General features: G+C 39.3%; 1 protein-coding gene across 3 annotated transcripts in view; it reads left to right on the top strand.

Annotated features, from left to right (window-relative positions):
• Positions 1–25,304, top strand: part of DAAM2 (dishevelled associated activator of morphogenesis 2) — a 188,676-nt gene that overhangs the window by 125,093 nt on the left and 38,279 nt on the right. For all 3 annotated transcript variants that reach the window (XM_026034035.1, XM_026034036.1, XM_026034034.1), the window contains 10 exons: positions 3,197–3,530; positions 7,968–8,078; positions 8,916–9,019; positions 10,203–10,269; positions 11,187–11,304; positions 12,797–12,935; positions 14,337–14,395; positions 14,811–14,995; positions 15,988–16,305; positions 23,114–23,221. In XM_026034035.1, the coding sequence (XP_025889820.1) occupies positions 3,197–3,530; positions 7,968–8,078; positions 8,916–9,019; positions 10,203–10,269; positions 11,187–11,304; positions 12,797–12,935; positions 14,337–14,395; positions 14,811–14,995; positions 15,988–16,305; positions 23,114–23,221 (1,543 nt within the window). The remainder of the gene's footprint in view (positions 1–3,196; positions 3,531–7,967; positions 8,079–8,915; positions 9,020–10,202; positions 10,270–11,186; positions 11,305–12,796; positions 12,936–14,336; positions 14,396–14,810; positions 14,996–15,987; positions 16,306–23,113; positions 23,222–25,304) is intronic.

The raw sequence follows: 25,304 nt of genomic DNA, 5'->3' as shown, positions 1-25,304 counted from the left end.
TTTGCTTGTTTAGCACCTTTTTAAGCATGCCCTGCTTTATTTATGCTTCGATTTTTGAATGTGTTAGAATACTTTGGCAAATATGACTAACTTTACACTTTTCAAGCTAGAACAAATCCTTACTTTGCCATATATGTGGCATATAGGATGAGAATTGTAAATGCATATACTGTAAGGGAAAAGGTCCTTAATAATGTATGCTTTTGTTTGTACATACATATATTTGTGTGTGTGTAAGCACGTGTACACAGACATTGAGACATAAATTACAGACACTGAGATGCATGAACACCAAACACTGTGAGGATTATGACTTAGCAAAACTCCCACTTCTGTCTCTGTTCTTTACAGATATTTACACAGACCTAACCTACCCATGACCACACCAAACAGATCCTCATAATGAGGGCATTTTTTGGCCCAGAAATTGCAGTCGTCATTTTTCCCATTATCTCCCTTGCACATGATTTGTGCTTTTCTGGATAATAGGGAAATAATCATTTGGGAAAAGGAAGGTGAAAAATCATCATTTGGTTCCTGCTTCTGATGTCAGCTTAAGTGGGAAGGTTCCCAGTTTTGCTTCCTATTGAGTAGTGCAGCTTACTCTTTGCTCTTTGGACTAGGAAGAATACTGGAAAATCTCAGCATTGTTTTAAATTATGTCATTAATCAAGGTCTGCAACACGTACCACTTTTCTGTGCCTGCCTTATTTTTAAAATGATCTCATCCAAAAAGTCTTAGAAGAATTGCTCTGCCAAGGGATTTTTAAGAAATTGTACCTAATTAGGACAATGTGACTTTGATGCCTTTCACTTTTTTCATGTGTTCATCACAGCAGGCCCAAATAAATAGAAGTTATAGTGCCTTGTATGTCTTGTCATACAAGCAAGTGAAAAATCTAGATTTTAGAACCCCTTTGTCCTTTTTGTTTGGGGAGTTTTCTTTTCGTCACTAGAGAGTTCTGTGTCTACAGAAAGATACCCATTATAAGCCTTATCTCAGCCCTGTAACTGACAGCAACAGCAAAATATTTGCTAAAAAAGATGGATAAAGGTTGAATATTGCCAGGGATTTTGAAGGAACAGTTAGGATATAGGATGGGGGAAGAGGAGGAAGGAGGATTTAAACTGACCCTTCCAGGGTGGCAGTTCAGCTCTTCAGGACTAGGCTTAGACAAGTGTTAAGAAGTCATTGGTATCACGGTGTTTGGTAACAAACTGAATTTTGCATTTATTGGTTCCCATTGAATGCCTAGCCCTAGTGTGAACAGCAGCAACTCTTTTCAGCCGTGAATGCACTTGTTTCATTCTCGTTTGGCACATACATACATTACAGAAATCAAACTAACTTTTAATCTTCATATAAGCAGTTAAAATAATAACCTGCTTTGAATCACTTACTAAATTCCTGGATCGTGATGTGTGATCCCATTCTCTAGCCTGGGTGCAGTGGGGCTTTCACTCTTATAGTTTGTTAAGGTAGAGAAGATGATGTGTCCAATGAATGTGCAATCAAACCCGTGTGAAACTTGGCAGGTTGTCTTAGCAGGGTTCAGGTAAAGCTTGTTTTCATTTTTGGTGTGCACATGTTCCTGTGTGTGCTTGCCCTTACTCTGATATTCGCTTTGAAATTCAATTTTGAACAAAACTCAAACCTCAAAGTGAAACATAGTTGAAAGCACTGGGCTTTGCCGTGTTTCTGGTCAAACTGCTGGCCCAAATCATCTGAAAGCTGGCAAATCCGTCTGTGCAGCAAGCCTAACTTTCAGGTAGGCCCTGGACTTTCCCATGTGGTGTGTAGTATAAATAGCCAGCCAGAAATATATGTGGAGAAACCATGTTATCCAGGAGATCTCCAAGTATGTCTCATGTTTGTTTTGATGGTATAGAGACATGAGCAGAGAACATAGATATGTTGAGAGTGTCTCAGTATGATGCTCAGTATGCTCAGTGGTGCATATTAGGGACATGTTCTTACTTACTATGAGCAGGTGACGTAGAGACAGCATGGTGGAAAGTATTCAAGAGGAAGAAAGTATCCAGTAGACTGCTGGAAAACTCAAAGATAGAGCGTTTTGGTACTCATAATTTGTTATGGAGGTGACAGTTGTTAACAATGTTTTCATTTGTTTGGGGTTTCTACATTATGGTGCTTAAAGCATGGTCATGGCCATATTATTGTTGCTGTGATTTTTGGTAGATTGAAAGTTTGAATGAAATTAATGTGGTTTTATGTTCAGAAGTTCTAAAGAAGTGTACCTGAACAGCCTCTGCTAGAGGAAGCAGGAGGTAAACAATGTAGTCTAGAGACATGATTTGCCTCTTACCATCTCTTTGAATCCTCTAGGAAACCTGAATGGAACTTTCCTGGAATCACTAGTTTGAACTCCAGCAACAAATTGAATTATTTACTATCATCCATCTTTTTTATCTTTTTTTAATTGCGGTTTTAAACAAAATTTTAAAGTGTTCCAATAGACAATCTCCTTTATTATTTCCATCCCCAGTGGAAATGTTCATCTGAAAAAAAAAGGCAAATTTTTATGGGTCTGTAGTTAGGATAGAGCGGAATAGAAGCAGAAAACTAGTGTTCACATTACTGAAAAGAAATTTGTCCTAGTGCAGATTTAGTGTTTGTTGTGTCATTTGGTAATTGATTAATTCTATATTTCCTTAATTTATGATATTTTTACTGTATGTTTGCTACTGCATGGCTGACAGGAGACCTATTCTGTCCTTTCGTTTCCAACAGAACAAAAAAGAAAAGGAGCCAGGGCCGTTTTGAGAGCTTTGTCTTAAACATGCACTGAAGAACATATGCCTCTTAAATGTAGTATGCTTCTATACATGTATTGTGAAATCAGTGCATGAAATCTACACGGTAGAAGTGAAAGGATATGGAAGAATCAGTTCAGTCCTGAAAATGCATTAACCACTGGGGTGGACCACAGCAGGTGTTAGGTAGTGCCTGCAGCATGGAACACAGGGATCAAGTTGTAGCGTCGTAGGGCAGTATAATGTAATCCTGAAAATGTATGATACAACAGTATTAGCAAGTCTTTTGGGCATTTTTTTTTCTTTTTAATACTCCGGAGTTTACTGTGGGTCTTAGGTTAAAAACTACTTGCTTATTATAGATGCAGGCTTATATTTGAAATAATATGCCCATGGTCTGTTTTCTTCATTTGTTTTCCAGGTTTGTGACCAGGTTTATTGAGCTAGATGGCCTGAGTTGTTTGCTGAATTTCCTGAAGAGCATGGACTATGAGACCTCAGAGAGCCGTATACACACATCCGTTATAGGGTGTATCAAGGCACTGATGAACAACTCCCAAGGACGGGCTCATGTCCTAGCTCATCCAGAGAGTATCAACATCATCTCCCAGAGCTTACGAACTGAGAACATCAAGACCAAGATTGCTGTGCTGGAGATCCTAGGGGCTGTCTGCTTGGTACCAGACGGCCACAAGAAGGTCTTGCAAGCAATGCTTCACTACCAGGTCTATGCTGCAGAAAGGACAAGATTCCAGGTATAGGCAGCATACTTTGCCAAAAATATTCAGGAAGATGCATCTCTTCAGATAATTACTTTTATAATGCACTTATTGCAACATTGCCAGGCAGTAAAAAGGCTTTTTTGTTGTTTAGGATAAGAATCAAATACTTCCTCAGATAGCTTATCATCAAGATCCGAACACCTGCAATTAACACTAATTTAAAATCTCACATGTTTTGCCTTAAAAATGGAAAATGCTGTGTTAAATGAAACATGCTAATCCACTTATACTTTTACTCAATGAGATTTTTGGAATGCTGTTATTAGTTTTGTCCTAGAAGCTGAAGCCACAGAAATTCAGGAGGCTCTGTCCTCATTTTATAGACTATGCAAGGATATTGCAAGAGGTGTAAATTAAATAATCAACAGTGGAGGTCCTTAAAGATACCACTTATAATTTGTGGAGCATCAATACTTATCAGTTGTTGCCTTAGGTATCACTGATTCAGAGCACAGAGAGGAAACTCACTTATTCTGAGAGACCTTGAGGTAGGTCAGTAGGTTATCGACAGGTTTTTATTGTATTTTATTTATTTTATTTTACTGCTGCCTGTTGTTACAGTATTTCTCCTCTTACTGAACTGGGCACCTTCTTAAGGGTCAATCAATTTGTTGCTGTGTATTAAACTGTAGCTCCTAAACATTGGAGTCACCTCACCAATATACCATTCTTCCTTGGTTGAAGCGATGATGGTGGTTGTCCAAGAGGCCCTGATTCCTCTAGTAGCTTGTATGAACTGAAGATTAGTTTACACTGTTTCTAGTTGTGCTGAAATAATATGGAAAAGAGGTACTTCTATTTTATTGTGCGTGTGTGTTTTTAATGTGAATTAATGGAGAGAGCCTTTGTTCATCTTTATTCAAATGCCACAATAATACAAAGATAATTTCCCTTTTACAAGGCAGTCTTGAAAAGCTCTGCCTTTGCTTCATCCAATTTCTGTTTGAAATGTGCTTCTTTGCCTACAAAGTCTACTCTGCTCCTTAAAAAAGCAAGACCAAAAAAAAAATCTTGAGTTTCTCAGGTGCCTTTATTGTGAAAACGGAGATCCCTAAAGTGCTCTGAAAATTGTGAATGAAGAGCCTCCTGTTTCATGTTTGCATTGCCTTTTTTGTGATTGACATTCTTTGCAACAGAGGCATGTTCTCTCTTCCACAGTTTGTTGCCCTTCTTATTATTGATATGCTTGCTACATCCCTTTATTTCTCCTGTAGAGTGCATGCATTGAATTTTGACATATTTTTAAAGATGCCTTTTTATAACTCAAGTGAATGTTGTAAAATTATGGATGTTGAACTGGCTTAGAAAGGTATTTTAGGACATTCCAGTGTCCAGGCTGGAAGGACCCTTCTTGAAATGCAAGAAGTTTCATCTCCATATAAGAAAGAATTTCTTTACTGTGAGGATGACAGAACACTGTAACAGGCTGCCCAAAGATGCTGTGGAGTCTCTTTCTTTGCAGATCTTCCAAACCTGCCTGGATGTGACCCTGTGCCACRTGCTCTAGGTGTGCCTGCTTGAGCAGGAGGTTTGGACTAGATGATCTCTAAAGGTCCCTTCCCACTTCAAACACACTGTGATTCTGTAAATAAAGGAAGCTTGATACGGTCACCTGAAAAGGTGGACATCAGGAACATTCCTTCTAGAGCCCCATTGCCTGATTTGTATTAAACACCATCAGTATAGGATCATCAGCGTGATCTGTAGAGACAGATCTGATCAATTTGAAATTGTAAGAGAGGAGTTAAAGGGGAACAAATCAACATCTTTATTCCCACTTGATTTGCTTCTCCCTCTCCAGGATCATCCAAAGCCTTTTGAGGTTTGCAGGATATTGAATGAAACCTTATTGGATGTCAGTGATGAGGAATAATGGGATTAAGTGAGGAAAGTTTTGCTTAAATAGTAGGAAAAACCTTTCTAACCATAAGATCAATTAGGCCACAAAACTGGCTGCCAAGAGGTGTAGTGAAACCTCTTTCACAGGAAATGTTCAAGTGAAGACTTGAACCTCAGCCATTTACAAAGCATTAGGGATACTGGAATTCGGCCACAGCATGTGGGTGTAGACTCTGATCTTTAGGAACTGTGTGACCGGATAGTGCTTCTTTCTAGGGCTGAACAATTGCATGAGGATGCAATGCTCTTTAATTAGCTTAGTGCACCCCAAGATTTTTGTTGCTCTCGCTCTGAATTTCACTTGTCCTATCTGCATTTGGTTCCTATTAGAGCCTTCTGAAATAGGGAATAGAAAACTAGTCATCCTTCAGTCCATGTGGATGCTGTGTCTGGAATGGTACTGCATAGATTCCAGTGTTCTCTAAAATCTTTGAGAATATATGGTAGAAGGGAGGCCCGTTAAGAAAAAGAAGACATATTAACTAAAAGCAGAAAAGCAATTTAGACTTGTTTTTGATGCTTCTAAAGGAATGACTACTTAAGTCCTTCCAAGAAGATCTGAGTGCTTTGGATTTCATTGACAAATATGAAAGTAATGGAAAGAAATTCTTTCACTTATTTCACTTTTGCATGTTTATTAAGTTGAACAATTTATTTTTACTGGTGAATTTAAAAAAAGTCTGCCTCTTAAATAGTAAGTCTCCTTAAATTGAGTGTTGTATGCTCATTGTCAGAGATAGGATGCTGGACTGGATGGACTATCAGTCTTAATAACCAGGGCATTTATTGTGTTTTTATGTAAGGCTCCTTCCTATTTCAAGGAAAATGGGTTAGGAGTGTTTGAAGAAGTGTTTGGCTGTAACATGGCTGCTGGGACATCATGGATTTGGTCAAAGTTCAAATGCCAGGACCAGGGGCATTTACAGGTGCCAGATGGGCAATTTAGAAGATGCGAGAAAAGGTTTATGAAATTGAACTTGCAGTGGGGCAAAGGTAGACATATTATGGAGAGGTTTAACAATAGTTGCCAGTAGCAGTGTTTTATGGCTGAGAAGATTTTTGCATAAAAGCAAGCGAAGGATCACGTGAAGCAAGGAGGATACTCCTTCTGCTTCTAGGGACATACTGCCTGCATGGTCGTGTCCACATTCTACAGGAAACAGGACAGACCCATGAAACTGATGACTGGCGTGGGAAAGATTTAGCTATGAATGAAAGCTTTCAGTAGACAGAGACAGAAGGCTGACTAAAGGAAAAACAACTTCATTACTCAGCATCATAGCTTCAGAATGTTATAGAGGTGGATGTGATGGGTTGGACACTAACAAGCTATTTTTGTCTCCATTCTCCCTTTATGGCCAAGACTTCTTTGGAAGAGTAAAACAATTCTGACATTTCTATGRTATGAGCAACACACATATCTGTGTGTGAGATGCATGCAATTGAACTGGCAGATCCCAAGTGGAATTTGTTATTCTTCCAGTGAGGAAAGTTGCCCTCGGATTAYGAACTGATTAGAGAAGATCAGCAGCACAAAGCTAGAAACAGACAGTTGCTTCCAAGGCTAAGCACTTTTATATATAAACTCTTCTGGAAATACTCAGATGGCATTAGTCCTTGCTAAGGCACACGTTACTGGCATTCATTTTCTAGTCTTTTTCTTTTCCTCCTCTGTCTCCTGATTTTCACAAGACTATGGTAGCATCTCTGTCATTCTGTGTAGTGTTTGTACACACACACACACACACACACACACACACACACTGGATTTGCCTTGAATATACTTCTGGGGATCCAGAAATGGAAGAAATGGATAGAGATTAGACCAACAGCATGTCTGTGCTAAATGCGATTTGCTGTTTGTTCAGTAGGGGGACATAACATGGAAATTTGGATTTAACTGTACTTTTCACTTTAGCTTTGTAACTCAGCTTTTTAGTTATAAGAGTTCTGTGAGGGGATATTTTTGTTAATTGCACATTCCTAAAAGGGGCTTGTGAAGAYCAGGTCATTGGTTACCAGTGAAGGAACAAGGAGGAACTGTACCTCTGTATATGCAGGTATAACTGTATCTGCAAGTGCAATCTARCCTACTGACATTCAAAAAAAAATTGTGAAAATTATGTGAATGGCATAAGTAGAAAGGGAATATGTATCTGATGATGTTTTTCTGTTTTTCTGTATAAACTCTCTGTCATATTCTCTGCACAGTTAGCTGACTAGGAAGCTTTCTCACATTATGTTGACAGAGATTTTAAAGGGCATTTGGTTTTTTAGTTTACTTTAGAATTTTTTTTTTCTCTTTAGGATCATGTGGACATTTTATTCCTATCAATATTCTTCTTCTTTTTTTTTTTTTTTTTTTGATGACATAGCCCAAATTGCCAAGATGATTCCTTGAAAAAAGTTACTTTTTACACAACTATATCTGTTTGCAGATTTCATGAACAGTATTGAAAATGGTGCAAGGAAGTGGATGGTATCTTCTAACACTGCCCATTGTTGTTTCAGACTTTGTTGAATGAGCTAGACCGAAGCATGGGGCGTTATCGAGATGAAGTGAACCTCAAAACAGCCATCATGTCCTTTATCAATGCAGTTCTGAATGCAGGTGCTGGTGAGGTGAGTTGTTGCCTTGGAAATCCCATCTAAAATGTTGTTCTTCAAGTAGTTTACCCGAGAATGGCTAGCAGATTAACTCACAAAGCTTGTATTTTTGAGTGAATATGACTTGTAGAAAAAGGGCAAATTGTAAATATCCGTCCATCAGTGCCTTCCCTATTATTTCATTCCTAGCCTCTTCCAATGCAACATAGAAAATTGTAGCAAGAAGCCCTTCTTTATTATTCTGTTCTACTTGCTCTTTTTTTATATATGCGCAGAGTAAATTTGGTTTACAATGCAGAAATGATTTGAGATATTTTAACCCCCAAAAATCAAAGTGGAATATTTTTAAAATTTCAGTTGGCTTGTTTTTCTTCATTAATATCACTTCCTTTTGAATCAGGAGAATAGCTTAAGCTGATTTAATTAATTGAAAATGTTACTTGAAATCTGCAGTATTGTGCATCTGTAACCACATAGAAGATGTCCAGTTGACTAGCAGGTTAAACACTAATGACTTTCAGTCTTTGCAGAGCAACATGGAGTRTGCTGTCCTTCTTACTGGATGCTTGAAACTCATTCTAGGCACATGAGGATTGCATTTTAAGGCAAACGGGGGAAAAGGCCTTAATTTTTAGTTATTTCAGCTTGGGATGGTAGGATTATTTAGAAACATTTAGGATAAGGGATCACAGTTTGCAGGGGTGTGATCTGAGTGTCTGGATGACGGATGTTAAAAAAGGGAAGAATTGAGTTTTTAAGCAAATCTTTTTAATTGCACTAAAAGTTTTTAAGTGCATAAAAAAAAAAAAAAAAAAAGGAACCTATTATGTTGTTTTTTCCTCAATCCTTAAGGATAATTTGGAGTTCCGATTACACCTACGATATGAGTTTCTAATGCTGGGAATTCAACCTGTCATTGACAAGCTAAGAGGACACGAGAATGCCACATTGGACAGGTAAGACACACTTTCAGAGAATAGTCTGTGGATGGGGACTGTCTATCTCCTCCCTTTTCTATAGAGCAGGACTGATCTGCAAGGACTTGCTAGACAGAAGTGTCTAGTTTGCCCAAGTATATGGTGGAAAACTAAGAATCATGTCTATGTCTGCAGCTTTCAAGGCATTAACCTCTAGGTTGTTTTTTGTTTTGTTTTGTTTTTTTCAATTATCCAATATCAGGAGCTGCTGTAAGGTGATAAATTTTACATAAACACCAGATTAACACCAGCTGCTTTTTGTAAATAGAGGCTTTACATCTTTGAACAAATGGGGGCATATATCTATATGGTAATGCTACAGGAAAAGACTGTAGTAATATATGTCTATGGCTTGCCACAGAGCTGCAGTGGTAGTGTTGCTTTTGATCTATACTGTTGTAGCCAAGAATAGAATCTAGCCCATGAAMCATCCCTGTTTCTCTGGCTAGTAACAAGGAGTATTCAGGAGGCACTTAGGGGCACTTGAGGATATCACAGATCATAATGATACGGATGATACAGAAGTTTGAGAGGATCCCAAATGCCGGAGTTACATAGACTATGTGCCAGGTCAGGCCAGGGAAATGTGCCATGTCTTTCCCAGACCATCTGCCGTGTTCTGGTCTCCATGCAAGGGAAGTCCAGGTGCCATGGTTAAACATGTGTCTCATGARTGTCCCAAATCCCAAGACAGATACACAGCTGTGCTCATTGGTAGGCAAATGTACAGGTATCTCTGAAGCCTGTTGTTTAACTAAATGCATCTCTGGTCCACATTGTAAAAGAAACAAATTGCAAATGGCTCAAATTATCTAGTTAACAAGCATGGTGTGTGCTTTTTCAAAATGCATCATCACTGCAGACATTGCATCTCATTCTTATTTTATATGCAATTGTAACAGCCATTACCTCAGCACTGTGCCTTAGCATGGGGATTACAGCGCACYTGTACGTCAGCCAGCCATTTCTTTCTGTCATTGACCCTTATGAGTTGCCTTAAAACATAGTCCAACACTTCATGTAAAAAAGACTTGCTGATTTCCAGGTCCRCTAGCAGAAATGAGGTGTTACTACTTCTGCAGTGGCAGGTTTACTTGAAGTCAGAATTATGCAGTGAACACTGGCAGTTTTGTTTTTGTTTTGTTTTTCCATTTTCTTTTAGGCACTTAGATTTCTTTGAGATGGTCAGAAACGAAGATGACCTGGAGCTTGCCAAGAGGTTTGATCTGGTAAGTTTTCTCCGGAGTACCTGAACTTGCCAAAGCTGAACCATCTGCTTTGGATCCTTTGTGCAACTTCCCCTTGCATTCCCTGACTGCAATGATTGGCTTTGGCTGCTGAGAGTGGTTGGTGCTCTTGTTTTCACTGTTTCTCATTTAACAAGTAGGGATCTGTGATGTGTGAACAATGAAAACAATGATTACAGACACAGCTTCTGCCAAGTATCTTTGACAAAGACTTATTTCTTTTGCTTGGCTGAAAGTTCAGGAGTGGAGGAGGTTCTCAACACTGCTCTCATGTTCTCAATCCTGATGATACAGATGCATTCTAGATTTGTACACTCTCTTCGCAAGACCATAGGTGAAGCTTGGACTCTTTTTACTTTACTTGATAGAACTCAGGAAATTCTTCTGAAGGTTGTCACCTCGGAGGTTATAGAGAAGATCAATGCTTTGACAATCAGTGAAGACAAGCATACAGTAAAGGCAGTTTCCACAACGTCTAGCCACAGGAAGGGACTGTAGGGCTCAGGAAAATGATGTAATTTCCTTTTTGTCCGTGACTGGCCTCTGCTGCACACCAATACAGAACATTCAGCCCTTTTCTGCTTACTTTCTGCTATTTGTGTCACTACTTTTTAGAACCCAAATGTTTTGTTTGCTCCAGAAAGCTTTTGGTGGCTTTGCATGCCTCCCAATTTTTCATCCCTTGGAGAATATTCTCCTTATTGGAGTTGAGTTGTCAGTGGTCATCGCAAAGTCCTATGTGCCTCCTCACTGGAGCTGGACGTTGCAAGTAACTTTGCAACAGTCCAGTTGCTGAAAGTTTGCCTGTCTCTGTTGATCAGACCTTTCACAGTTAGCCAGGCTTTCACTGTGCCTGTTTTTTGTCTCACTTTTTCTTTCACTGCCTTCTCTCACTTCAGATCCACATTGATACAAAAAGCGCCTCTCAGATGTTTGAGCTGATCAAGAAGAGATTGAAGCATACAGATGCCTATCCCTATTTGTTATCCATCCTCCAGCACTGCTTGCAGATGCCTTGTGAGTACATCACTATTCCCCAGAGCAAGGGGCAGTGGAAAAATGGGAAACTTTGGTATATAGGTAAGGGGTGACAGATGCCAGGATACACATTTTTTTTGTCTTTCATTGAGATCTTGACAGTGGCTTAAGAGATTTGGTATCTGCCACTGATGCTAGCCAGCCAATTTTGTTGCAATACATAAAGCAGCAGTTTGACCTCTCTGCATTTGCAAATAAAGTTAAGTAGCTGGAGGCATTCCAATTAGTCAATGACAGAGCTTTTAATGGCTTTAAATTAGAAGCTTTGAAAAAGAAAGAGCTCTTGTGCTCCARAGCAGGAATTCCCAGAAATAGGCACCATTTTGAATGTTAACAAAATGCAGTGAGGAACTTTTCAGAGAAGCAATACAGAAATGAAAGCTGTTCTATCACTGAAAAAATCTACAAGTTTTTTGGCCAGTGTCTCATGGCAGTGCATCAGTGGAAGGCTCCCAAATGCAAAATAAAAAATAASACTGGCATTTGTTTTCAAGAGAGGTGATAGGAATCTACTTGATAACTGTCAGATGAAATAATTCAGTTATGATTTCAGAGTGTAGCAACCAAAACAGGGCACAGCAAGAGGACCACAGAACTACCTGCCTTAATCTTCATAGGTGTCAGGGGAKGACTTTCATTGACTTTGATTACTTTCAGCCATATTTGAGCAGTCAAACTGAGGAACTAAGATGGGAACAAGAGGGAGATATATACTGTATATGCTTTTTCAGGAGGTAATGTGATCAGGCACTTAGAAGTATTCCCATGCACAAATTTAAGCATTTTTTTGTCCAATTGATCTCCTTGATACTATTATTTTAGACAATCCTTAGGTTTTGAGCTTTGGATATTGACCTAGAATATTATTGGTGKCAGAAGGATCATATCCTGCTAGGCTAGAGCGCAGAATTATATAGAAGCAATTTAAAAGCAATTGAAGGTCCGGATTATAAAACTCAAGGACCTAAAGTGATTTTTTTTCCCTGGCTATTCCATTTGCTGTCTATGGAATCAGTTCCTTTTTGATCCATTTCCGTCTTTTTTCTCCACACCTTTTGGTCATATTTTTATGAATTTTTATACCAGATGAATTTCTTTGACCTTCAAGTAACTGCGTATGCAGGCAGAAAATCTGAAGTTTTTTTTGTAGTGCCTATTCACAATGTTATCTAAGTACCAAAAATAAATATCAAGCCCCAGAAAGTACCAGTCACTGCGGTAGCTGGTTTAAAGTGCAAGTTACCAAAAGGGTCCCACACCCGGAATGTGCAACTTAGGCACAGATTTGCACATGCCGATCTTGTTCTGGTTTGATATGCCACTAGCACAGTGCAAAGTCCTGTGTTCTATGTTTTATTTTTTTAGGGTTTTACGATAGGAAACAGAAAGGAAGGAATGCCAGTCTGGTGGTAGGTCTGCACACTTTGGCATGAAAATGGAAGAACTCATGAGCTGATTTTTTTCCGTACAGATAAGAGGAATGGAGGAAATTTTCAGCAGTGGCAGCTGTTGGACCGAATACTGCAACAAATTGTTCTTCAGGATGAGCGAGGAGATGATCCAGATATAGCCCCGCTGGAAAATTTCAATGTCAAAAATATAATTAAAATGTAAGCTGCACTATTATCTTTAATTGCTACACAGGTGTTAAAATATAATAATTATGTAAATATTTAGCAAATAAAATATCATAACTGAGAATTTTCATTTTTTAATTACAGATTCATATTTTTTGTTAGTCTTCTGAACTTGGCTTTATTCCAAATTACATCCAACTAGCCTGTATTTTTCAGGAAAATCCTTACTTTTGCCTTTTAAGTTCCAATACCCTCAATAATATAATGAGGTTTTCCCATGTGTCTTTCTTCTGTCAAAATATTGATGAAAGATTGCATTGACATTTTCAAAAAATGTGGTCATCTCTACTTACACCTTATTCCCCATTAATAAGCACGTACTTTAAAACAATTTCAGATAGTGGATAGCAGCCTTCATGTAAGGGATGCCACCTTTTACCTCTCTATAACGTGTCTACATGCAGTTGCCCACAAAATTGACCAAGAGTTCTACCGTTTTTTTTTTTTTTTCATGTAGTAGGTATCAGTTGAGAAGTCTAGCTACATATGCTGATTCTCATCTCAATTCCCTTTTTCTCAGTCCTTTTTTAGCTTAACTTTCAGATTCTGCATCCCATACATCTACCTCTGCAGGTAATTCATGACCCATTGCCATGCTGGATTATCCACTGCAAGGGGCATTCTCACAGAACATAAACCTCATATATAACCAAATTCTCTTATATTAAAAGTCTTATAGTCCCTACTGTTACAGACATGAGCCAAAATTAAAACTGATTTCTCATTATGGAAAAATATGTTGATGTTGATCTTTGTCTTCATATCAAGAACTTCTACTTTCATAGCTACTCCTCAGTTTGCATATCTAATCAATCCCTAGCATGCCCTGCATATTTTCTGTCAGTAATAGGAAATAGCTGTGCCAGYATGAGATATGAGCATTGCATGGTAACTGATATATTACCCAACAGATAACCCTCCTTTCTCCTTGAAAGAAAGAAAAATAGAACCACTGAAGTAGGGGGAAAAAAAAAAAAAGAAGAGTGGTAATTCAGCCTTCTAACAAGGGTAGGATAATTTGTAACCCATAAAAGCAACAGGGGTTTTAGCTATGACTTCTCTCATTAAATATCAGTAGATTGGCAGTTTTGACTTAACTTTTACTGCCTCAACACAAAAATGTCAGGATTTTTTTCCTTCGGGTTCTTTAGTTCTTTTTAGGGCTTTGAGCATAAGACATCACATTTGTAATATTACCTGTTGACTGTATGAGGGACTGGGCGAYCTGGAACTGGACTGACCATTGATATGATTCTATATAAACTTGTGAAAATCCATCAGGTTGCCTTTTGTTGATTACTACACATGATAGCTACTTATTCTCTGAGCTGGGTAGCTCCAAGCAAGCTTAAATGACCTGATTCCATCTTCCAGGCTGGTGAACGAAAATGAAGTCAAGCAGTGGAGGGATCAAGCAGAGAAATTCCGGAAAGGTGAGTATTCCTGCTCTTTTTGGAGAAGTGAGAGAGGAAAATCCTGATTCAGTCACAGAAAGAGGTGGGCAGAACAAACTGTCCAGTGTTTTCTTTCATGGACTAGTCCTGCTTTCTTTCTCCCAGTGCATTTTCCTGTGTCTCATGCCGATCAGTTTTAGTGGTTCATAGGACAGAGCTTCCCTCAAACTTTCCTCAATCCAAGTGAAGATTAGACACCACTGTCTCAATATCTTAATCACTGAAGATCACTGTCAAGACAATTAGCTTCATTTTTGTTTCCCTGCTCTTATTTCTTGCCCATAGTTGAACTAACAGAATTATGTTGGTTTTACTCCACTGTAACTTAAGTCACCTTGGGGGACTGTTGTTCATGAGTTCTGTTTCATCCACTCTATTTCCCTTTTCCTCCTAGATCATGCCGAGCTAATGAGCAGGCTAGAGAAGAAGGAACGGGAATGTGAGACAAAGACCCAAGAGAAAGATGAAATGATGAAGACGCTAAACAAAATGAAGGACAAGCTACAGAAGGAATCCTTGGAGCTGCGCCAGACGCGGGACCAGATGAACGACTTGGTAGCCCAACTTAATGAGTTCTCGGTATGAGACTGGGATTCTTCCTGTCCTTGTTAAAAAACCCTGCTAACTAGCAAATGATGAAGAAAAACATATAATGAGTGAAAATCTTCCTGTGGCCTGTACAGGGGAGAGCCTGACCAGGCAGCCACAAATACAAATGCTTATAAGCTGCTTAGACTTTCAGTAGACACCATATTACTTGAGCAAGTGGTATAGAAAGGATAACGCAGGAATGGGATATTTCATTCCTTTTCCTCAGCCCTTTCTTTGTGATATTTGAGAATTACTGAGGTGCATGTGTCCTCCTCTAACCATAATTTTTACTATGAGTGGGTGTAATAGGTGGCCATGATTGTCATTCTAGTAGAACAAAGAGAAGTCTCACAGATATGAAAGTGGATTTTAGTGGAGAAACAGAACCCATGTCATGCGTCTGCATGCAAGAGGGTCTGCATTGCCTTGTAACTGCAGAAGTGACATTTGCAGATGCTGTCTCCTGCTTGGTGCTGCATCTGTCATAGTTTGCCTAAGCCTTGATTACCAGGACACTGCAGAAAACGGGATTCACTCCCTCCTCCCTTCTCCCACTTTGTGTTACTGTAGTCTTAATCACAGGTATTCAGTATTTCAAACCCTCGGGTTCAAAACCCAGGAGTTCAAAAGTTTACAATATTGAACTTTTATCTTTTTTTTTCATACATAAGGAGAAAATAATATATTTTGGCTTCTTTTACTACCTTTCTGCTTTTCTGAGCCATTTATGGTTCCTTTTTTTCAAGCTCTTCTCCACAGCTTTAAGCGCTTGAAACTTTCTCTTAAATGAAAGCTGAGATTCCTCCCTTTATTGCAGGGCTTTGAGTGCAGGAGGTTTTAAAGAAAACACCAAATATTTTGAGACTTGCAATAAAATCACATCAGCTGGCAACATGGAGTTATTTTATCTTTAAACTGTTTGCTTTCTTTTTCTATGTGTCTTTTTTTTTATTTTTTTTTTATTTTTTTTTATTTTTCAGCAAGGTGGCAGCATTTCTTTCCCACCCCCACCGCCACCCCCTCCTGGTGGCCCATTAGCTTTGTCCTCTTCTCTCATGTCAGAGAATTCGCCTCCACTGCCACCCCCTCTGCCTTTCTCCAGTTGTCCCCCTCCTCCTGCTCCACCACCTCCTCCAGGAGGACCTCCTCCCCCACCAGGAGCACCACCTTTCTTCAGCATGGGGATGGCTCCCCCTCCAACAAGCACCTTCAGCAGCAGTGGCACCAGCCTGAAGAAGAAGTCTATCCCGCAGCCTTCACACCCCCTGAAATCCTTCAACTGGGCTAAACTGAGTGAGGTAAGAACTTAATTGCCAAAGGCAGCCATAATGAYTGATGCTGTGAAGCACACGGTGACAGAAGCCAGTGATTTAGTGACTTTTAGTAGTCAACAGGAGTCAGTAACTGTTTTGAGGGAGTTTCTCCARTTGTCTAGCAGTACAGCACATCTGTGGTGACCAAGCTGCATGTTAGATTCATCAGCAGTAGGTCGGAGGGTACTATTGATTCAGCAGAGCAGCAGTGGGACCCAATCTTCTTGAAGCCAGAGGCAGACATCACCAGGGCTGTTGTGCCAGATTTGCCCTCATTTTTGCATCAAGGAAAAGGAAGTCTGGAGCCAATGTGAACAGAACCCAGTGAGAAAGAGCCCCCCATACAGTCTTCTCTACCCTGGAAAGAACGACTGTTGAAGAGGGCATGGTGGCCTGTTTGTTCTCACCATTCATTCATGGCTATAATGGAAGCTGCCTTCTTGCACGGTTACTGCTCTCTGTCTTGCACATAAACCTTTGCACTGTTCCTTTTGCACACATTTTTTGTTACCTCAGTCATCTCTTCTGCCCCTCCACTTCTCTCTCTTTCTTTTCTATGCTTTTCATCCATTTCTCTTTTGGTCTTAATTTTTTTTTTAAACTGGTTTAGAAAGGAAAAAAAAAAGTGTCTGTATTGAGTTTGGATGTCTGCCTAGAAACCCAGGTTCTCTTTTAGACTGAAACTCACCCAGGGCCCAACTCAGGCATTTGGAATGAGTGTCCAGGGACCTCTGGAATGCCACAAGAATTCTCTTCCCCCCCTCTCTCCTTTTCTTTAAAATAAAGTGAAGTGAAATATTTGCTGCACCGTCTGTGCTTGTCTGTCAAGACCACGTGGGGGGTGTGGGAGAGAATGTAAGAACAGGGATTTATTTTCCTTTTCCGAACATGGAACTTAGTGCTCTGAAGAAAAGAAATAATAGCTAATATATGTATATATATGAATGTATATGAAAAAGAGAGTCACAGGTGTTTCTGTTTAGTGTACAGTAACTGTAGGCTTATCCTGCCCTCTGGTTAGGAGTGAAGGCAGCTGTGCTAATAAAATTGAAGGCCTGGGTGGTGAAGGGGGTAAAAGATGCTGTTTTGAGGAAGGCAAAATAGTTGGAAAGGGAGGGAGGGATTTTCCTTTTGGAGAATTTTTCAAGGACTGTTTTGACCTAGTAAGGTCTCGACAAAACTACTAAGGTTGCGGTCAGACACTGCAAAAGTGGCTTGCCCTCTTCTTTGGGGTGCATTTTGTTATGGGATTATTCAATTTCTCTGGCTGCTGGAGAAGGCAATGTGTTTTGACCATCTTCATCAGTGCTCCAGATTTCCTGCTTCATTCCCGGGTACCTTCTTTCTGTATACATGGGTTTGAATTCTTCTGAATGCAGAGTCATGGGTAGGTTGAATGGCCTTATCTTACATGTTGTTTATGTTGCAGCATTTCCGCAGTGTTTATCCAGAAGCAAAATAGCCACACATAAATTAATAAAGACTCACAGGGAGCATACCAGCTGGGGTAAGGAGTGTGTGTGTGTGTAGTCATCATACCTCTAGTTTTCAAGCATGGGACCCTAAGGGCTGGCAATATCATTCAGTATTATTGTGTTGTTTTGACAATGCTTGGCTTTCAATTTACATGAACACAAATTTTTCCCTCAAAATTTTTTTTGATACATGTATGACTTTTATAATTATTACTATTACTATTAACTGCACCAATAAGCAGAGAGTATAAGAGCATGTCTGCACCATGAAGCATAGTGAGGTGCAGTGATCCAGCTCCAGGCTGCAACTAAGAGAAATAGCCCTTTTATTCATCACTAGGGTATCTCTGCATCTTGTCTGGCCCATCCTTCTTAAAGCAGTTAGTGCTGAGSCTCTCTTCTAAGCTTTGATAAATGCAGGCAGCCCTAATGGAGGAAGAGAATGTTAAGAGAACCTGAGAGAAGTATGGATGGAGTTGGGCAAGAGGGATTTGCTTGTGAGGGGTTTTCTCTATATAGGAATTAAGTCTGTTCTGCAGGACATTCATATGACACCTTTTTTTTTTTTCCCCAGTATTGGCATTGTCTTTGGAAAGAAAGGATTGATTTGTTGGGTGTTACAAGAATGATCAAATATATTCTAGCTCTTAGCAGTTGACAATAACAGATTGCCTACAGTTCCCAAGGGTGCCACCGAGAAAGAGAAGTCAGAAAAGACTTGTCTGGAAAGTATTCGTGCTTCGAACAAGGAAACAACCACCAACCAGCTAATTTCCTCTGGGAATTACAGACTTTGTATTAGCTTTGATCTGGGCTAATGGTGAGCGCAAAGCCATTTAGATGCATAGATTGACTGAGTTCTGGCTAATCCCTTCCACACCGCAGATCCATTCATAGGGCACTGCAGTATTGTCTGTGAATTCCATTCATACAGTTCTATAGTAGTGCTGGTGCCAAGGATCTCTGTTTTTTAAGAAAAAGACATTGCACTGTAACCACTGTAATGTCCTGGAAAGATTCCTTTCTTTGTTTCTAGACAGAAAGYGGAGTCGCTCTCCCACCCTGAGCTTTTCACAACACCCAAGGTCAAACAGGGACCAGATATTTATGGTTAGTTCAAATGATGGTTTTAAGCACTCTGGAAGTATGGATCCATWTCATTAGGTTTTTAATAAATACAAATGTATTCATTTGAAGTTATCAAAGTAAGTTAAGTCTTCAGTTGTGGTTTTTATTACCCCAGGGCTGGAGGAGAGCGATCCACCAAGAGTCAGGCAGATACTGTTCGTGATTCCAGTAGATGAGATGATCTAAAAGGGACTTGATTCAGCTTGCCCTAGACAGACCTGTATGAGGTAGTTTCAGAAGAAACGTGTTTGTTCTACATATACTATAGGAATAAGGAGGAGGGAAAAAAAATAAAAACCAAGCATGTGAGCAGAAAATGTTCATTTTTAGAAAATGATATAGAGAATTCTGGAACTTTCTACCTTAAAGTAGCCCAAGGACCAGTGCAGACAATGATGCAGGGCTGCTGCCAGAGATTTAAAATTAATGAAAAGATWTCTACAGAATCTCAGTGTGAAGCTACTCATAATAGCCTTGGTGGTGCCTAATCCTACAGTGAGATAAAACAGCTGTCTCAATTAACAAACATGCCAGAAATGTAATTTTTGCTCAAAGTGAAGTTTTCTTAAACTAAGAAAAACGATCAGATATCAAAAAAGAAATTTGAGATCCACTTTGTTGATTTTTTTTTTTCAGATCAATAATGGAATGAAAGATAAATCACGTTTTAATCTGTTTCACTTTTTGACGGCTAATATTTTAAAAATATTTGGAAATAGCCTTTACCAGTATTCCTAAAACACTTGGAGTTTCTAATGTATCTGGAATTGCAGGATTGGATGAAAGGGCATCCTAAAGTACTGTACTTTTTCACTCATGCTGTGACATTATTAAGACAGAATGGAGTTGAGTGACTTGAGAATATTTTTATTTATCTTGCAGGGCAAATAAATCACCTGGTCAGTGTAGCAGAGAACCAACTGATATGATTTCTAGTTTCATGAAGCCCTGCCATTCTCTAATTTTGATAGGCCTCCCAACAAATTTAGTTCCTTTGAAAAAGTGCAATGACATAATCACAGGAGCTGCAACGAGCAAAATGTTATTTGCAACGTACCAAAAGCTCAGCTTGGTGGAGCAAAAGCTGGTAAACCCTTAATCTGGCCAAAGAGATGTTTCCTCAGACAGTGTATGCTGCTGTTTTGCTAGAGGACTCTGGGAAATGTAGTTCATTTGATTTGTTTCTCAAAAGGGGCCAAGGCTTTGTGCAACAGAGAAACCACACGGCTTGGCAGACYTGTAGTAAAAATAAATAAATAAATAGGGGGGGAAATGTATGCTACAGATCAAGTGACCTCCTTTTTCTTCTGTAAGGGGGGAAAAAAAAAAGGAAAGAAGTAAAGAATTTACTTTATTTTTAAATTGTTAGTTAGGGACCATAAATATTTTTTATGGTGCTGAGGGAATCATTTATCATAGCAACCACATTATGCAAGTCTGTTTCTCTTAAAATGCTTGGTCTCTCTGGCTGATGACAAGGAACTATCAGCCAGTTAATCCATAACTGAGTAGCAGGAGCTCAGGGTAGGAAATTGTCTGGCAGTAACATGAAAGTTTTCAAGGGCAGAGCTTAGAGTAGGAATAGAAAGGACAGCCTCTTTGCAAGTGCTCTGTGTAACAAAAGTTGCTTATACCTGTGCCTGCCTTGCGTTTAGTTTGGCTGGATTACCTGTTTTTTTTATAATCAAAATTAGTCCACTTGGGTCAAAGATCTCTGCATTATTGCAGTGAGTGCAAGTTTGAAATTTGTCTTCCTACTTCCTATCGTCACCTTATACAGGACCAGATTCAACCAGGATCTTAAAGCAAATCCAGATGAAATGAGAATCACTTTAACTTCTTTGAGGTTGTTTTTTTCTGGGAAGATACTCAGGATAACTAGTTGTGCTCCCTTTGCTAGGCTCAGAACTGCCTGTTTTGCCACCTCTGCAACCCAATGAGATAAGTAAGCCTGTTCAGTAGCACATTCTCATTGTTCCCAACATTTATAGGGAAATTTTGCTGTCATGAGAGATTTACAGCCTGATAAGTAGATCTACAAGATTCATATGAGTAGCTGTCACTTGAGTCATATTCAAACATGAGATGTAGCTTCTTGGTATCCTCAGGGCCTCATCCCAYTAATGACACCAGTGGCTGTTCCTGAAGTCCTGTGCCCTGGCTTTCCCCAGCCCGGTTTTACTGGGGCTTTCCCCAGCCTATATTGTTTACCCCGGTGCTTGATGAGCAATTGGAACAGTGAGGGACTCTGAGAAACACTCTGAAGTTTGAATACAACCCTCAGGGTTTGTAACTTGAGGTTTATATAGCCAGCCTGGAAACTGAATGAGAATGATCCCATTGCTTGGATGCTTCTGACAGAGATTGGCAGTAGAGTCCAGGAACAGGATAAAATGAAAATTAACTTTGCTGTTTCTCCTATTTCTTTGATTAAAGTGAGCCTCCCAAACTCATTTGTTGTTTTAATCACAAGGTCCTCATGTTTTGGTATTATGTAAAGCAAGGCCACACTGATGGTAAAGAATGTTACAATTATGCTGGTGAGCCTGTTTGGGGGTGGCTGCATTTGGGATATACTATCATATATATACTATATATATAKAGTAGTCAGCCACCCCTTCCTCCCTGTCTTCAGGCATTCACAGGCTGCCCCTGGAGGCAGGGTGTTGGTTTTCCTCCACAGTGTCTGTCCTGCCAGRAATTTCCTCCAGAACACTTCGCACCTTTATTTCCTTCTCCTTTCATCTTCTCATCAGGTTTTCCCTTGCTGCTTGAGCCTCATGGCTTAGCACATTTCTCTCATTCTTTTCATGACTATATTTGGGAAGTGGAGCCTGTTCCTAATTAGTTCCTATAATGAAGTGTTAACACACTTTGCTTCATAGGTGCAAGTCAGGTACTTCAGAGCTGGAGCCAGTCTGAGGGTTTCTTTGCCATCACTTTCTGTTTCTCGCTTTCTCTGCATCTGTTCTCTGCTGGCTCTCCATCTCCAGAGTTTGCTCAGGTCTCTTTACAATTCCTTCTGTCCATTCCTTTTCCTTTTAGGCAACTTCATTTTTTTCCCCCTTCAGTAAAGTGCTCTAAATGTACTTCATTAACAACATATACAGGAAGATAGTGATATCTGCTCTCAAGTGTAACTTTTCCATTTCTGAATGAATACATTGCCCAAAACTTGTCTCATACCACATACATCTTAACATTCAGTGGAAAGAAAAGTAATTCTGTCATTGTGTCCTCTTTGCTGGCAAGAACAACCATGTGGGGATTGAGGAGGATACCTCACGTTCTTCTACTAGCTGAGGATAACTGCTGCTTCATATACTATATGAGTTCATTGAGTATTCAKATATTATTTGAGCATAATTGATCCAGGACTGGTGGAGAGTAATGTTGAACGATGATAGGTCTTTATTTGCCCAGTGTGATGTTTCTTCCATCCATACTAGTCATCTGTCTGCCAGACAGCTAGGATTTCCCAACATTCACATACTGTATCACACATGTTGTGAACTTCTGCTGTTTGTGTTGATGGAAGTCTTTCAGAAAGCTATGTGTATTGATAAAGGACTCATGGACAATGGAGATCACATAATAGGAAACAATCAGACTTCAAAGTCTCAGAGCCTTGGAGATTTAAAAAGAAAAATAAATGGTAAAATGCTTTCATACACRAGCAGAATAGAAACAATGTAGTCTTTGGATTTACACCAGAATCTGGTWAAATTTGCAGGCGGTAAGACTTGTGTCTGGGGTATGTCATACATCAGAGCACTTCCTAAGCTTTTTCCTTAGGTTGGTAACACTTCTTTCAGCATGGCCACAGTCATTGTGTTAGACGGATGGCCACTCTTGAACGGAAACATACTGTGGAATCATGGTTGTTGAGATGAGGTCTGCTAATCTTGGAATGTGACCTTTTGTCAGAGGCTTGCTGTGATGAAAAATACAAAATATGCAGTATGCTTTTAAAAAAGACCCTATTTTTTCTCCTTTAACCTTAGAAATAAAATGTACCTTCTAAAATGACAGCAGCAAGGGATAGGAATGCATCAAGTGGATAGCAGTGATGATCTGTCCAAATGGATTTTGACATGCTTAGCTAGAAGTTTTGCTATGCTGTATCTCTTTAAAATATGTCTTTTTTTATTTTTTTTTTTTCTTTCTTTCTTTCTTTCTTTCTTCTTCAGGAGAGGATCCATGGCACAATCTGGAATGAGATTGATGATTTAAAGGCATTCAAAGTTCTGGATCTAGAAGATTTTGAAAAGATGTTCTCAGCATATCAGAGACACCAGGTAGACGTGGACTCTTTCCCACATCTTGTTTTCCCTGAATTTCTGGAGGAGGATGGTCTACGTTACAGTAACCTAGGTGCTTGCCACCCACAGGCTGCATTGTTTTTCACTCTGCCACTGTACAAAAAAATGACAAGACAGAGAGGTGGGCAGGACTTACTGGGCAGACTATAACCTTCTGTTATCAACATATTTAATACAAATGGGCAGCTATCTATGACACCAGCCCCTAACAGGGGATGCTCAGTTTGACCTCAGCAGCCATCAGCTTCCAAATGCTCCTCAACTTTATATTCAAACTTGATAGCTGTCTTTCAATTTCTCTTATTCAACTAAAGACAAAGTCTGTCGTTGCCTGAGTACTAAGCAAGGTGACTTAATCAACTATCTTTGTTTTTTGTTTTTTTTTTCCCCCCTGAACAGCCTTTTGACCCAACTGTCTAGGTGACAGAAACTGTCTGAATTACAGATTATAACACAAACAACATACTTCAAAAGCAGCCATTTATTAGAATGTGTTTTTCTCCTCCTCTTTTTCTTGGAAAGCAAGTCACCTTCAATCTGTCGGTCTCCACTGAATGAGATTTAGCAGGAGAGGCCTATACTTACACTCCCCAAACTCCTCCAGCTTTCCTTTGTGTTTGGAATATTTTTGGAGAAATTCAAATATTTTCCACTTTGCGGAATCAGATTATTGCTCTGCTACTTTAGGCAAAGACTTAGATATGATTGCCATAAACAGCCTTTAGGATTAAACCTGATAATAATGCTTCACTGTTGTATGATTAACTTAGTACCTTAAGATTAATAAATGAAACCCTGTTCTTTGGACTTTTTCATCTGCTTTCTTCTTTCTCTCTCTTTTTCTCTCTGTCATTTTTTCCATCTAATGATTAATTTAATAAATGTAATGAGTAACTCTTCTGATTTATGAGCTCGTAGTTCTCTAGATAAACATCCCAACTTGAAGTGTGATAAATGTGATGTTACCCACTGTGCAATGGGATTTCACTTCTCCTCCTTCTCTTGGAAATAGCTAGTGCTGGTGCATTCCCCTTTCTCTTCCASTTAAATCTCATTCACTGAATCAAGGACTTAGTTTATAGTGAGGAAGGAAGGCACATGAAACTTCACAGCTGTACCAGATTGAATTTAGGCATTATGCCACTGCACATAAGTGCAGCCTTAACAGCATTAAGGTACTATTCCATTGCAGTGACTTTGTGTGAAAACATAGTATTTCGGGGGCAAACATTGTAGGTTTACACACAATGAGAAATGACCTCTCAAAGCCTTGCCTCCTTTTGGCTTAAAGTCTCAAACCTAAGCTGTCCCGATCCGCCAGGTCTCAGTTAGAAACATAACGTTTACGGCTGCATTACCAACCACTGAGAAGCAGTCTGGTCTGTTCTACTGTAAACTAACCTGACCCTGACCCCCTCCCATTGGAATGGAGCCATCATCTCAGAGTGACCTCTGTGGGCTTCAGAATAGGTCTTTTACATTCTTATTAAAAATACTTTATGGCAGTGGCTCCAGACACTAGATTATCACTTATGTAAGCTACTCCTTTTTTATACTTAGGTGTATTGATACCATTCCAGTTTTCATTTTGCCTTTACACTCCTTTATTTTTCCTTCGGATATTCCATTGTTATTACTGTATTTTATATTTTCTTTTTCATCCATACTCAACCTAATGCAAGCTGGATTCAAGTCAACAAATCCTCATCAATTTTCACTTCTTTAAAGGCAAGGCAACCAAAATTACTTTTGAATCAAAATCCTATGAGGACTTTTCCAGTTGCTTCACACTTAGTCTTTTCTTCTCTTTTATTTTTTTGGAAATACTCCACTCTGGCCAAGTATGTGTTTACCCTGGGTTTGTGACTTTTAAACTTCATCCAAATGCCTGTAAAGAAAAATGTCAAAGAAAAGCCTCACTCTTTTGCATCTGAAATGTAGAAAGAGGGCAAATGAAGAGATTTCTTTCTTTGCTGCCATTAACATTTCTTCATATTTTTTCCAGTTTAATTTATATTAATCATCTTCTTTTCTTTCTTCTTCTTAATTTTTAATGACA

This window comes from Nothoprocta perdicaria, unplaced genomic scaffold, assembly GCF_003342845.1.
Source record: "Nothoprocta perdicaria isolate Ctin4 unplaced genomic scaffold, notPer1 scaffold_139, whole genome shotgun sequence".
Taxonomy (NCBI): Eukaryota; Metazoa; Chordata; class Aves; order Tinamiformes; family Tinamidae; genus Nothoprocta; species Nothoprocta perdicaria.
The sequence above is the reverse complement of the archived record's forward strand: the minus strand, read 5'-3'. Positions and strand labels throughout refer to the sequence as shown.